The 14,708-nt window shown below is 46.7% G+C and overlaps 1 protein-coding gene across 6 annotated transcripts in view; it reads left to right on the forward strand.

The window, feature by feature from the left end:
* The window catches only part of PTPN3 (protein tyrosine phosphatase non-receptor type 3), a 109,772-nt gene that overhangs the window by 67,785 nt on the left and 27,279 nt on the right, over nucleotides 1-14,708 (forward strand). For all 6 annotated transcript variants that reach the window (XM_080940155.1, XM_080940154.1, XM_080940156.1 and 3 more), the window contains 6 exons: nucleotides 548-682; nucleotides 3,085-3,261; nucleotides 9,059-9,245; nucleotides 9,375-9,452; nucleotides 11,084-11,140; nucleotides 12,785-12,941. In XM_080940155.1, coding sequence (XP_080796281.1) covers nucleotides 548-682; nucleotides 3,085-3,261; nucleotides 9,059-9,245; nucleotides 9,375-9,452; nucleotides 11,084-11,140; nucleotides 12,785-12,941 — 791 coding nt within the window. The remainder of the gene's footprint in view (nucleotides 1-547; nucleotides 683-3,084; nucleotides 3,262-9,058; nucleotides 9,246-9,374; nucleotides 9,453-11,083; nucleotides 11,141-12,784; nucleotides 12,942-14,708) is intronic.

Raw genomic sequence — 14,708 nt, forward strand, 5'->3', positions numbered from 1 at the left:
GCCAAGTGAGGTAGATCCATTGAAGTTATTGGAGCTGTGCTGGTCTGTGCTATTCTGACATTCCTTCTAACGAGGTAGCTTTGGTACAGTCTAGAAGCAGTTCATCTCTTTAAAGTAGTAGAAACACAGCATCTTTTTCACCAGAAGACCTACAGAAAAACCAGAACAAGAAAGGAAGTCCGGGACCAACGGGATAAAGGCGCTTGCTGCCAAGCCTGAGGGACTGAGTTCGATCCCCTGCCCCACATGGTAGAAAGACAAAACCCCTCGAGTTGGTTACTAAGCTCCACAAGCACACCGTGGCACACTCCCACCCACGTACGCACACCCGTACAAAATAAATAAATCGAATCTTTAAAATTTTGAAAGGATACTCTGGAAACTGACTGCGTCCACTGGTCATAGCCCAAATGGTCTGAGCAGGGCCATTGTCATTGTGATGCCAAGTAAGTGACTTCTTCGAGGAAGGCTACGTTTTCTGGGTGCTTGCACTTGCTTTCTTGTTGGGCAAGTCAATGTGGACACTGACCCTGCATCTGTTTTTCAGGTCTATAAATAACCAATATTGCAAAAAGGTGATTGGAGGGATGGTGTGGAACCCAGTCATGAGGAGATCCTTATCGGTGGAACGGCTAGAAACGAAGAGCCTGCCTTCCCGGTCCCCTCCCATCACCCCCAACTGGTATGACGTCTTTTAGGCCACACACCAGCCCGTACCTTCTCTCTTTTAAACACAGAGTTGCGTTTAAAATCTTCAACAGAGATGGCCTATAGTCAGCCTTCCCACGTGCATCCCACGTGCTGCAGGAGCCGGTCTTCTGATAAAGCCCAGGTGGCCTTAAAATTGTACTAAGGTCACCTAAATAATTTCATCTGTCCATGAAATACATTGTGATATTCTAATACATGTATAGTGCTCAGGTCAAGTGAGCTGTCCTGTCCATCAGACAAAGAGCATTTCTTTGTGTTGAGAACTTGAAGCCCCTCCTGGTCTCTGGACATGGTGGTACACACTTGCAAGCTTAGCATTCAGGAGCTTAAGGCCAGCCTGGGATACATGGACCTAGCCTCTCATAAATTAAAAAAAAAGCAAATCCTTTCTATTGTCCATTTTGGATTACTTAACTGATTATTGTACATCAGAGTTACCCGGCTATGCAAGAATATTAGACATTATCCCACCGACCTGACTACACTCGTTGAAAGGCTTTGTTGAAAAATTAATAAATCAGGCCAGGCCTGAAAGCACAGCTCAGTGATAGAGCATGTACAGACCCTGGTTTCATTCTACAACCCTGCAAAATAAATTAATAATAACATTTGGCCTGAGGCCTCCTGCAGTGCCTGATTTACAATCTTAGCGCAGGGTTAGCGTCTTTAAGCTCCAAGAAGTCCCATGGTACAGACATTAAAGGGATTGACGGATGGAAAGATGTGAGACCCTCAGGGTTCTAAGTTTACCATAGATGGAATAATGTATGAATGCTTCTTCATAAGCTTATTTCGGAGAAGGATCAAACGAAATTTTCTACTCGTTATTTTAATGGTCCGCAAAGACATCAGCTGTTTTCTGGGACTGTCTCCTAACAGCCGAACCTCCTCAGGAGGAGAAGTAAAGCAGGAAAGGATCGTATTCCGGCTCCGTAGAGTTAGCATTGTGGCTTGTAAGACAGGCGGGCATCTCTTAGCTAGGATCTATGGGATTAAGGGATATGGGAAAGGACCTTCCACAGGGGACCACGTGTCCTGGGCAACGGTCGTGATGACAATAATGACGTGTTCCGTAAAGAGCCAGCTTAGTTTATGTGGAAACTTGTCAAGGAGGTGGGGCGAGCCCCGGGTGAGCTCCAGGAAGTAGCAAGGTTGTACCACTGGCTTGGCTCTTGCTGCTAATTATAGATCCACCCCCAGGAGTCACAAGAACCATCCCGCTTACACAATGGGCACACAGTATTGATTGTGCAGGAACGGGGTGGGGGGAGCGTTGCCAGGTCCCAGAGAGTCCCAAAGAGAAATAGCTGACAAAGGGAAGCTGGGAGTGCTGTAGAAGAGAGCTTGAGGTCATGTGATAGAGGGCCAGACACCCAGGGGCAGTCCCCATGTGTGCCATAAACATTGTCCCACTGGGCTCATTCTCTGGGGCTGTAAGTACAGCTGAGGTCCAGAGAGGGTGACGGGACTTATCTGAGATTGCCTGTCTACTGTATAGCATGCTGGTCCCTGTTACATTACAGATGGCATCTCCGGTTCATAGATGTCTAGAAAGTGCTTGCTGTGTGAACAGGAAGACCTGAGTTCAGATGCTAGCATACACCATGGAAAGCAAGTTATGGGTGTAGATGCCTTTAAATCCAGGCTGGGAGTTAGAGATGGGAGGATCAAAGGGACCAGCCAGCCTAGCTGATTGTTGAGTTCCAGGCTCAGTGAGAGACCCTATCTCAAAAAATAAGCTTGAAATCAACCGAGGGAGACATTTGACACTAACCTCTGACTCTATACATCCACATGAATGGACAAGGAATCCACATATACACGGAGACATACTCCACACATGCACACAAATTTTTAGGCCAGTTATTCCTTGGATCAAGTGAAATTTAGCGAGAAGTTAGCACCACCTTCTATCCTGTCAGTGGACATGGTCGAATCAATAAAAGTTCAGAATGGATTGTTAGGTCCTGAGTCTTCTAGAAGAGTAACTCATCCTTAATATTCACTGACCAGTGGCGTAAGTTTAGCTCTTCCCATTTCTAAATGGAGGCTATGTTTCTGGGAGCCACACCACTTAACCAAACCTGCCTGGGACTTGTGTCATCCTGTCTGGGTTCTGGAGTAGGAATGACCTCACTGGCTCTGACTTACATTTGTTTTGGTTATTTTTGAGAGGTTATTAATTTCCCCCAGCTGACCCTTAACACTTAATCCCCCTTAGTGCTGGAGTTATGGGTGTGTGCCGCCACACCCAGCTCTGGGTCTGACTTTCTAAGCACCAGTCAGGGCATCCAGGTAGAGGCCAGGTCACAAGGTCACACAGCTACCACTGGGTCAAACCTCTGTGTACTGCTGCCCTTCTCCCCTCTGCAGGCGAAGTCCACGGCTCCGGCATGAAATCCGCAAGCCCCGGCATTCCTCCGCAGACAACCTGGCCAATGAAATGACCTACATCACAGAAACCGAGGACGTGTTCTACACGTACAAGGGTTCCCTATCCCCCAAAGACAGTGATTCTGAAGTTTCCCAGAACCACAGCCCACACCGCGAGTAAGACTTTTGTGTCTTTCTTTGTATCTGCTTTGGCTGTTGAGTTTTCTCAACCCGGGGTGCCAGTTGAGAGGGGCAGGATCTGGTGCCTGCTACAAGCTCCCAAAGGTGCTCTCCTGAGATGGGAACATAAATCCTAATGCCTGTCTGTACAGGAGGAGAAGAGCAGGTACCACTCTCCTAGAGCCTGCCCAAGGCACAGGCAGAACTTGGTTTGAGATATTTCTATATAGCACAAGTACAGACTCAAGTCTATGCTCACCCTGATTCTTCTACATCACATGAGCTTGACCACCCTGTGACCTTACTCATCAGGACCATACTGACGTCTAGGAGCCTTCTCTGAACAACCATCTGCCCTTGGGTTTTGTTTCCTTTTCATTTTAATATTGCAAAGAGAAAAACAAAACAATACAAGGCTACCAAAATGGCCCAGCAGGCAAAGGCACTCGTTGCCAAATCTGTTGACCTGATACCCACATGGTGGAGAGAGACAACTTCTAACAGTTGTCTCTGACTCATGTGTGTGCATGCGCGTGTGTGTGTGTGCGCGCACACACACACACACACACACCAGCTAAAAAACGTGAAAGTAGGCTTTTTATTGTCAACTGTTAGTCAAGGACGGTTTTTTCTCAAGCCTTCTGTGGCCACCCTATTGTTGTTTGGAACCAGTGAGGCAGTGACCTTTCTACTGTGGCTTACAGTGTGGGACCATTGCATTCTTGTCTTCTGCTGTTCTGTATAATATTCGCTTATCACAGGCTTCATGGAGCCCAGGCTTGCCTCTAACTTGCTGTGTAGCAGAGGATGATCTTGAACTCTGAACCTCCTGTCCTTCTCAAATGCTGGGTCACAGACACATACCATCACAGCCAGTTTACATCCGCTCTTCCCAAAGAGTTGTCCCACCCCCTCCTCCCCCCCCATTGATAAAGGCCAGCAAAGAGCATGTCTGTTCTGAAAGACAGGTCTGAGTCTTAGTTTTTCAGTAGTACCATGCATCTGCTCCCTTTTACCTTGATCAGGGCGCTCAACTGTTAGACTCCATTGTTCTTGCTTTCCCAGACCCAGGTCTGTTTCTTCTCTTGATACCTTACCTTTACAGTTCTCTCATATCTGAGCGTTTAGAGATAAGCTATCTCAAATTGAGTTTTTGAAACAGGTGAACGGTAGATCGATCATAAACCATATCTTTAAGTTAAATCGTGATAGGAAAGGGTAAGGCATTAGGGGGTCAATCTTAGCCATTGGATATTTGATACTTGAACTGTTAAGCTCCCAGATAACAGCCAAAACCAAGAAAGGTGATGTCTTCCTATTGGAGGGAGATTAGCAAGCAGACGCTTGAGTCAATCTGTAATTCTACCGTGGAAGCTTCGAGGCTTCATAGACATTAAGCACATCTTGCATGTGTGTTAGACTTTCCTAGGTGGATTACAGGTCTCTCCACTTCCGTGCAGGGGTCCTGCCCACAGCAGACGTGGTCTTCAGATCTGCACTTGTAATGCCTCTGCTTAAGAGGACGCCTGTGGTCATTATTTCCTTGTGACTGAAACTCCAGGATTCTTTAGTTGAACTGATCACGGTCCTTGCAGCTTTGCAGCCTGATGCTCTGCTGGGAAGGCCGAAGTAGGTGGGTGTGAGTTTCATTGTATAAACCTGTGGTTTTGCAGGCTATGCGCCGATCTAGAAATGCAAAGCCAGAGTATACAAGATGGTGATCAGAACTGGTCCAAGTCCTCCGTGGCCTCTAGACTTACTTTGGCACCACATACACTTTCCCTGAAGAACATCTAGATTTTCACTGGTCGGGGCAGCACCCGCCCACCACAGGCAAGCTGCTCAGCTCTAAGTCAGCTGAAATAAGATGTGTGTTCAGCAACTAGGAAATGGTTGTGGATTTTAAGCATCGTCAAGTCACGTGGACCGCCCCACCATATCGGTCAGCGGATATTGCTCATTCCCATCATTCCGCTCGCTCCTGGAATGGCTCTGCCGTCCACTGAAAGTAAAGCAAACCAGTCAAGGTTAGAATCATCACCTGGTTTAACAGTGGTACACCTGCCACCGTCACCCAGCTGTACATTGATAGGGTAGCTGGGAGCCTCTGGGAGTCTTTGCGTTTCTGTGCCTCCCGTGACTAAGGTCAAGACCACGTACTAGACTGTTGTCTCTTATCCAGTGGACATTTAAAAGAGCCCCATTCCTTCTGTGTCTCTCTTTAAACATTCTTACTTGTTGTGGACAAGGGTTCACAAAGTGGAATTTAATGAGGCTTCAGTTTTAGGTTCCCCCAGACCTGGGTCAGTACTATGTCATCTGCCTTCACTGTGACACCGTGGGGACCCTGTGGCTTGGGAGAACTGCTAGGGTTGGGTAAGGCATGGTCTACACTGATTTTCCCAGTGTTTTACAGCCACAAGAGATGTTAGCATGTCTAGGTTTTCACAGGCAGATCTGCAGGCCACCATCCATGTTAGGCTGCTTACATTTAAACTCTTGAGAATGACATACAATTTAAAGTCTGCTTGTCTGGGTTCTGTTGGCTTTAGCGGGTTTTTTTTTTTCTTCCTGCCCTGTTCACACTAAATGCTGATTCTCTGAATGTCTCCACGAGACCTTCTCTGTAAGGTGACTCCCAGAGCACTTTCTCTTTTGCAGCCCAGGGTTCAGAGAAACGTGGTGGCATTGCAAAGGGACTCTTGACAGTTCCGAGAGTCTGTCTGGTGGCTTGGTTTCACAGGTAATAGATGGTTGGAAAACCAGAACCTGGATTCCCCTCCATGTCATCTAGGACCTCTCCTCACTGGAGAGAAACAGCTTTCTTCTGGGCTTTCTGAAGCCTTAACATCTGGGGGGCAGGGGAAGGCTTTATTCCCCAAGCAAGCGATACTGGCTGGTCTGAACTTAGTTGAGAAGAAACTCAGCCTGTAACACCGTATTTACGAAATGTTTGAGAAGCATTTGACATGTTTTCTGCAGCAGATTTGTGCTAAGAATCTAAAAGAAGCATTCTGTCAAAGAAATCAGAGGAGGAACGAGCTCACAGACAGCTAGGCGGGCTCCTTTGAACAATTATGAAGTGCAGTGTTTTGTGCTCATTCAAAAAAGAGAAGAGAGAAGGGGGGGGAAGCTTAGCCCCATCCTCACCCACCCATCCTCCCTCCCACCTCACCCCCGGTGCACAGGCAAGGAACATCGTCCCGCAGATGAGTCACTTGCTGGTTTGTTCCATATTTATAGCGGTGCTGCAGAGTTTATGATTATAGTTTTGAAGCCTTGGCAGTGTGCTTTGTGCCCAGGCAGGCTGGGCACTTTTGTTATTCCCAGCGCTGCTCTGAACCTCTCCTTGCTTCCAAGGGGATGATGTTGCAATGCTGACAGAGAAGCAGCTTTTCTTCATGGTTTAAAAAAAACAAAACAAAACCAAAATTCCCCATCCCCTCACCCAGATACAAAGGAGGAGGCGCATGCTAAGGAAGAGCTCACCCTCCTCGAGGATGCTGTTGGAGACAAGGGTCACAGCAGCGTGAATTTGTATTCCAAAGACCATATCAATGTTTCTTCTTTATAGTTGTTTTGGTGGGTCACCAGCATGGTACCCCAGATTCTTGTCTTCCTGTCACGGTAACTCATTGACTGTTTGCCTCTTTCCTGAAGGCCTGTCCTCTTGCACAGGACACAAAATAGCTCTTGCATTCATTTTTAGATGTGTACTTTGGAAGGGGCCTTTGGGCAATCTGTGTCGATCTACAACCAAAGAGGAGGAGTTCCTATGGCCCATCTTCTGTGCCCCTGGGGTCTGTGAGCCCTACCAGTGATGGGCGTCGCTGTAGTGTGACAGGCAGTCTGTTGTGCTGTTAGGCACTCGGATTGTTTGTACAGCTGACCTTCTTTTGCCTACATGCTCTGCAACCATAGACTTAATGGGCTGCATGTCTGGTGTCATGAGACCTGTCCTGGTCACAGGGTCAGAGCTAAATGTGTACAGATTTTATTTTTTCGTACCAGGATAGGACAACTGTTTGTACAACACTGACACTGAATTGGGTACCGTGAGTAACCTGAAGGTGACTTCCAAAAACACAGGATTGTGCACATAGATCAATAAAACCATTAGAGCATTTAATCTAAGAGACTTAAGCATCTACGGTGGATGCCATGCTGGGCCTACTCCTCAGGGGATACTGAAGGGCATTTGTATTTTCTCAAACTCTGCTCTGCGACTTCCTGCTGGCCTAGCATGTCACTTCTGCCTCAGGCTCTTAGAGCATATGCCACATTGGCTTCCAGTCCCCCTGGCAGCCCTGCCTACTTTCCTTTGAGCAGCATGGTTCTTCTTGCCACCTTTTCCTTCTCTTCCACTATTCTTAGGCAACAACAACTCTCCAACCCTACTTAGAAGAAGGTTGGGGTGTGGGGTGTCTTAGAATATGGCGGCGTTTGTAGTGATCATGAGTGTGTGCATATGAGCGTTTTGCCTGCATTCGTGTTATGTGCAGCACATATGTGCCTGATTCTCAGAGAGTTTATAAAGAGAGCATTGAATCCTAGAACTGAAACTTAGATGGTCATGAACCACCAAGTGGGTGCTGGGAACCAAACTCAAGTCCCCCGCAAGAGCAATAGGAACTCTTATCCCCTAAGCCATCTCTCCAGCACCAAGTTTGCTGCTTTAGCTAGATCAGGGAATTCGTTTAGTTTTTGGTTTTGTTTTATTTATTTTTTTGGCAGGGTCTCTCTTTATATAACCTTGCCTATCTTGGAATTTACTATATAGACCCCCATCTGGCTTTCGACCATAGTTTTGTATTAGGAAGAGAAAGGCACTTTGAAGCCCTGTGAAATAAAAACTCATGGTCTAAAATTTTAAGACCCTAAGTAAACAGGGGTATTTATTGATATTATTTTATTGAAAGTGCCTTTTTATTTTTTTAATCACAGGCTTGGGAGATGACAACCAGTAAACCTTCAGGCCAAATTCTTTTCTTACACATATCTGTTTCCATACTGGTCTCCCAGTGAATATTTTGCTCAAATAAATTAAGACTGTGAATCATTGTGTTTGAATAGGTACAGATTTTATATTTAGAGTAGTCTAATTTAGGCAGGGGTGGGGTAGGTGGAATAGCTCAGTTCTTGCTTACCATGTGAGAGGCCCTGGGTTTTCAACACTGAAGTAAAAAAATAAAAAAACAAAAACCAACCTCTGTTCCCCAATTTTAAATTGACAGTGAACAGAAGCATCATTCAAAGAACAATCTTTAGGGAAGGGCCTGGGATAGAGGGTTAGCGAAAGACAAAAGCAGAGGAGGGATGTGTGGGATATGTGGAGAAGCCAACCATGGGGGCTTTTGCAGGCTTCTGTGCTCGTTAAAACAATTATCAATGTATAGCCCCTGACTGATTATTCCATAAATAGTGCTCTGTTGCCTGGCAAGTTCAAATTAGTGGGCTCTAGGCAGAGTCTCAGCTCGGAAGCCAAGGCAGAAAAGTATCTTGAGCCAGAAGTTCAAAACCAGCCTAGGCAACAGCTCTCATGTTAAACCAGAGTAGCTCTACACATTTCACCATCGGCCTTCAAAGCAGCTGGGGGCAGGGCCGTTTTCCATGGTCATTGGCCCCTCCCGACCCTCCTGCCCTAAGTCAGATGTGGTTTTATTTAACCTAGATGAGAGCAAGGGTGGCCCAAGGACTTGCAGAAGTGCTCAGGTTCCATGGCAATCTCAATGATCTTTACTCCAATGATATTGATTGATTGGCTCATTAAGACATCCTTTTCCCCACCGTGAAGGAGTTTGTCCGAAAACAACCCAGCACAAAGCTGCCTGACCCAGAAGTCATCCACGTCTGTGTCTCCATCTTCAAATGAGCCAGGCTCCTGTTCCCCAGATGGAGTTGACCAGCAGTTCTTAGAAGACTACCACAAGGTGACCAAAGGGGGCTCCATCGAGGATGCCAGCCAGTACTACTGTGATAAGGTGAGAGGCTTCCGGGTCCAGTCACACTCGCTTGTGACTCTGTGACTCACTCTCACAGAGAGAAAAATACATTGTCACCAGCCACTACAGCAGGAAGTAGTGTAAACGACACTCTCCTGTGTCTTCTAGAACGATGACGGTGACGGCTACCTAGTCCTAATCCGGATCACACCAGATGAGGATGGAAGATTCGGATTTAATCTTAAGGTATGCTGTAACTTCTGTAACTTCCTTAGGTTGTATGCAGTTGAACAGTCTCCAGACGGATTTTGAGTTTTAATCAGATATCTGCTATCTTACCTACACTGCATATAAATAAATAAATGAATGAATGAATGAATGAATGAATGAATACAAACCAGAAAAACTCACTTAGAGCTACGAAGAGCTCAGTTGATAAAGTTCTTGCCATGCAAGCATGAGGACTTAGTTTCAGTCCCCAGGATCTACCTAGCAATGATTGGGGTGGGGGGCTATAATGGAGGTGGGAGGACACTCCTATAATCCCAGTACTGGGGAGGCACAAGTGGGTGCATCCTGGCAAGCAAGTAAAAGACACTGTCTCAAGAAACAAGCTAGATAGCAGCAGAGGAGTGGGCCCCCACTCATGCCCATGTATTCACATGTGCACACACTCATGAAAAACTACTCAGGGCTAGAGATGGCTCAGTGGTTAAGGGCACTGACTGCTCTTCCAGAGGTCCTGAGTTCAATTCCCAGCAACCGCATGGTGGCTCACAACCATCTGTAATGGGATCTGGCGCCCTCTTCTGGTACACAGGTGTACTTGCAGATACAGCACTCGGACATAATGAATGGATCTTTGAAAAGATTAAGAAACTACTCAGGGCTAAGAACTTTTTTCATATGGTTGGTCAGCTACCTTGTATTACGTTCTTGTTATGTGCCCAGCATTTGAAAAACTGCTAGATCCCTGTCATCTTAGTGAGCTCTTAGAATAATCAGAGCGCTGGGACAAATGCCTTTAACGCCAACATTTCAGAGAATAAGACAGGACAGTTATGATTTTGAAGCCAGCCTAGACTGCATATCAAGTTCATGGCCAGCCAGAGAGCTATGGAGACCTTATCTCAAAAGAGATGAAGAAATAAAGTATATGACAGCCGTTAAACACATCTTACCAAATGAACCCCCCGGGGCTCAGAAAGTTGAGTGTGTAGTTGGTGATCAGATGCAGCCACGGCTCACCCAGGAGGGATTATTTAGAGAACTGTACAGCCCTGCTAAATTGATGTGGGAAGGCAGCTAGCTCAAGTCTCTGGGCCTCCTTGTCTAATGAGTCCCTCTAGACAGAGGCTGCAAACTGCCGCCTCCACCCAGTACCCATCTGTTTGTGTACGTAGCGTTGTTGAAACAGGTGCTGTATCCATTCGATTACAGCCTCGGGGCCCTCTATCTCACACAACTTAAATATCTATTGAAGAAGTATCTAACTTCCTTCTCACTGATGCCCACACCATGCCCACCACCACACTCCCTCACCCACCCCCACTCCTGTGAGCCCCTGCTGGCCGCCAGCCCTCTAAGGACTCACACAGGGAGCATCCCAGTGCACGTGGCTCTTCCTGAGGTCTCGTGCCTCCTCTTTGGAAGAAGCAAGCACCCATTCCTTCCCAGGATATGCTCTGGGTAAAGAGGGGTCAGCAGTGTGCAGTATAATCCCAAAAGGGGTCCCCATCCCCGTGATTGGTCTTCCTGTAAAACCTTCCTGAACTCCTGAGGTTCGTATTTATTATGTCTGCATGTCACTGTTAGCAAAACTCCTCAAGTGTTCTGTTTTATTCTTTTTTTTTAAAATAAAAAACAAATGTTTACAGGGAGGGGTGGATCAGAAGATGCCGCTTGTGGTCTCAAGGATAAACCCAGAGTCGCCTGTAAGTAAACACATTCCATGTGACTCCCCGTGTTTGCTTTCCCCCTACGTCAAACACACCTCTGTTTCTAAGTCCCCTTCCTGGATTTCGTTGGGATCTAGTTTTCATTTGACCGATTGTTTGTATGGTTAGATGAGCAGCTGCTTGCTTGGTTTGACCGGTAGCAGCATGTATGTTTATTTGGCAATACGGACAAAGATAGATGGAGACAGTGGGATGCCCGTTGACTGCAGTATGTCACCTGGGGCCTTGTTATATGTGCAGTACCTCTGGCCCCAGCACAGGTACCGACCAGCCCAGGTCTTCCTTTCTTAACTCAGATCTGCTTGTAACAAGATCCTTGGATGATCTGTGTGCACATGTAACTTTGGGAAGTACTACTCAGGGGAAAGAAACTTAGGCAGAGTTTGCTTTCCACATGCTTCCAGTAGAGATCCCTCAGCTCTTTCTGTTTTTTTTGGGTTTTTTTTTTTCCCAGGGTGGGGGTGGTTTGTCAAGACCAGGTTTAACTTACTGTAGACTAGGCTGGTCTTGAACTCACAGAGATCCACCTGACCCGTCCTCCTGAGTGCTGGGACTGAAGTCAGGTGCCACCCCTGTGCAGCTTTTCTGTTTTCTTGCTGTGTCCATATTTAAGATGTAGCATGATTGCCGAGCCTGTATTGGCTCAGACAGGTGACTGCACCTGTCATCTTCCCTGGTTTCTGTGTGACGCTTTGCTTTTTATAAAACATAAATGTGAACACTGAGCCTTCTCAGAGGAGACCTCCTCAGTCAAGCTTATAACGGGGGCCTGGGAAGATGGCTCGGTGGACAACATTCATGCTGCCCAAGCATGAGGACTAGAGTTTGGGTCCCCAATACCCACATTAAAGTCCGAAGCCACGCATGATGGCCACCTGTTATCCTATTGTGTGGGAGTCAATAGAGTCAGACAGGGGATTACAAGATGGATAGTTAAGCTAGATGAATTGACAAGCCCTAGGATGAGCAAGAGACCCTGCCTTGGTAAAAACAGAAGACAATCACTAAAGACATGTATCCATGTCTGTGCAGGTGAACACACACACACTTAGACTCACACACACAAACAGGTTTTTTTGGCTTTTTTTTTGGTTTTGTTTTTTTGTTTTGTTTATTTCCCAGTAGCTTTTTGTTTGTGGTTTCTAGGGATTAGGGAGGCTGGCTTTCTATCAACATTGTGTTCAACTCCTTTCTGTGCAGTGGTTTCTGCCCCTGGTCTTGGGCTGACGGTGATCTATTTCTCCCATATAGGGATCTAGTTCTCCCATATGAGACAGTTAAATGTTCATTCATAACTGGCTGACCATTTTCAAACAGTATATCCAACAAACAGAAGGTTGGAGGCATCAAGAGTCATTCTAATGAGTAAGGTGGACTTCTATGCAGAAATGGCTTCAGTAAACTCGGCTCACCTGTTCTGAAGTGTCTCACAGTGTATGTTCCGAACCACTTTAAAATCCCACCACCAGCTAGTCTGTCCACCTAGCAGCAGCTGCACAAATGATGAGGGGGGAGGAGGTAAACTTGATCACAGTCTCAGGTGTCTGGGATCAGAGGGAGGCGGCCTTCTTCTTCCCCGTGAGGCTGGTGCTATGGTAACAAAGAACATCCCTCCACCAGGCAGATACCTGCATGCCTAAGCTGAATGAAGGGGATCAGATCGTGTTGATCAACGGCCGGGACATCTCAGAGCACACTCATGACCAGGTGGTGATGTTCATCAAAGCAAGCCGGGAGTCCCACTCGAGAGAACTGGCTCTGGTGATCAGAAGGAAAGGTAACAGGCTCCTGTGGGTGGAGCCACAGGGACGCCACCTGAGGAGTGGCGGCTTGTCAACCCAGTTGCTTTGGGTTTTTTGTTTGTTTGTTTGTTTGTTTGTTTTCTGGGCCGGCTTCCACACTGTAGCCCAGGCTCTAACTAACTTGCACCAATTCTTCTGTCTCAGCTTCCTGGATGCTACAGTTAGGAAATTCCATACTGGGCTGCTTGCTATGTTTTCTACATAGCAGTCAGCGTTTGAAAACAAAGAGTTTTTGTTTCTTAACAATTAGGATGTCTAGCTTGTCACTGACAGAAACAACATCAGAAAAATCTGTCTGCAGAGGCCTTGACTGCTCCCAGGCCCTTTGGAGAGAGGCAGCCCCAGTGCCCCTTTATATAGGCCTGGAGACCCAGAATTCTGTCAGCCCCAGCCCAAGTACCTCACATTCACTGTTAGCTTGCCTAGTCTTATCTTACTTTGTATGTTTGACTTGGTTATTGGGGCAGCTTGGATCAGAGGGCAGAGACCTGACTCCACCTTCTACACTGAGTTAACCAGCATTCCTCAAACATAGCATGAGCTTAGGTAATCTTAAGAAGATTAAATGACATCCTCAGTGTATGCACTGTAGAGACGTAAGGAAAGGACTGTTAAATATTGTTACTATTACTGTTATTGCTTTAGTTATACTGAGCCAAATACCCTCAACTAGGAACATTGAGAGAATGTAGAAAAGATGGACGCACAGCTGGACACAGGATGGCTGTGTATGTGGGCTATGTCCATTTTGATGGATGCCACCACCTACATCAGCAGCCTAGTGAAACAGTTCAGTGTGTTTACTGTGTGCAGCACAGAGGGTGGAGTTAGCTGGTCTCCATAGGCAGTGTCTGCAGGTGAGCAGTCTTGGTCTGTAATCATCCTAGAGGAAGAAGCTGTAGTTAATAGTTTTTACACACATAAATACTAATACGTGGGCGGGGTGGGGCTCGCTATTCTGTCTTTTCATGGGTCTAAGGAATTGGCTTGACATAGCTGTACCCATTACAACAATAACTCAGAACTTCGTCTGCTCTCTATAAATTTACTCAAGGCTTCCTTGGCTCCCCACACTTTTTTTTTTTTTTTTTTTTTTTGGTCCTTACATTAATCTAGCTGTTTTATTTTTGTATGTACTTATGCATAATTACTGTGTGTACATGCACTGAGAGGCCAACGGTCCCTGGAACCAAACTCCGGTTGTCAGGTTTGATGGCAAGCACGCCTACCCACTGAGCCATCTTGCTGGCTCCTCTATAGCTTTAAATACTAACGTGAATGGAGCTCTGACCCTGGTGTAGGCACAGCCCGATGCCCTGCTCTCTGTTCCAGCTAGGATTCCTTTCCTGAGCCATCTGGAGCCATGCTCACCCTTCCGGGAGGCCTCAGGGCAGCGCTCCAGCTCCTATGGACCTCTATCCCAACACTCCATTCTACAAATCCATTCTAGAGCTCAGAGGCCCGGTGGGAGTTCAGCAGTGACAGGACACGCCAAGAAAAGTGTGTGTTGTGCTGACCAGTTTATGGCGGCATCCCCAATTCCCCCCCCCCCCCCCAAGTACAAGAATCCTCATCCCTATGCAGAAAAATCAGGGAATAAAGCTTCAGGATGGAGAAGTAGTTGCCATGCTGCCATATGGTTGTTATAGCAACACATTGATAAGGGGTCAAAGTGCTAGTCCGCCATCTGTGACATCCTGGGTGTCCAGACCCACGGGAAAGGCTACTTCTGTTGGCCATGA

This window comes from Micromys minutus, assembly GCF_963924665.1.
Source record: "Micromys minutus genome assembly, chromosome: 28".
Lineage (NCBI taxonomy): Eukaryota > Metazoa > Chordata > Mammalia > Rodentia > Muridae > Micromys > Micromys minutus.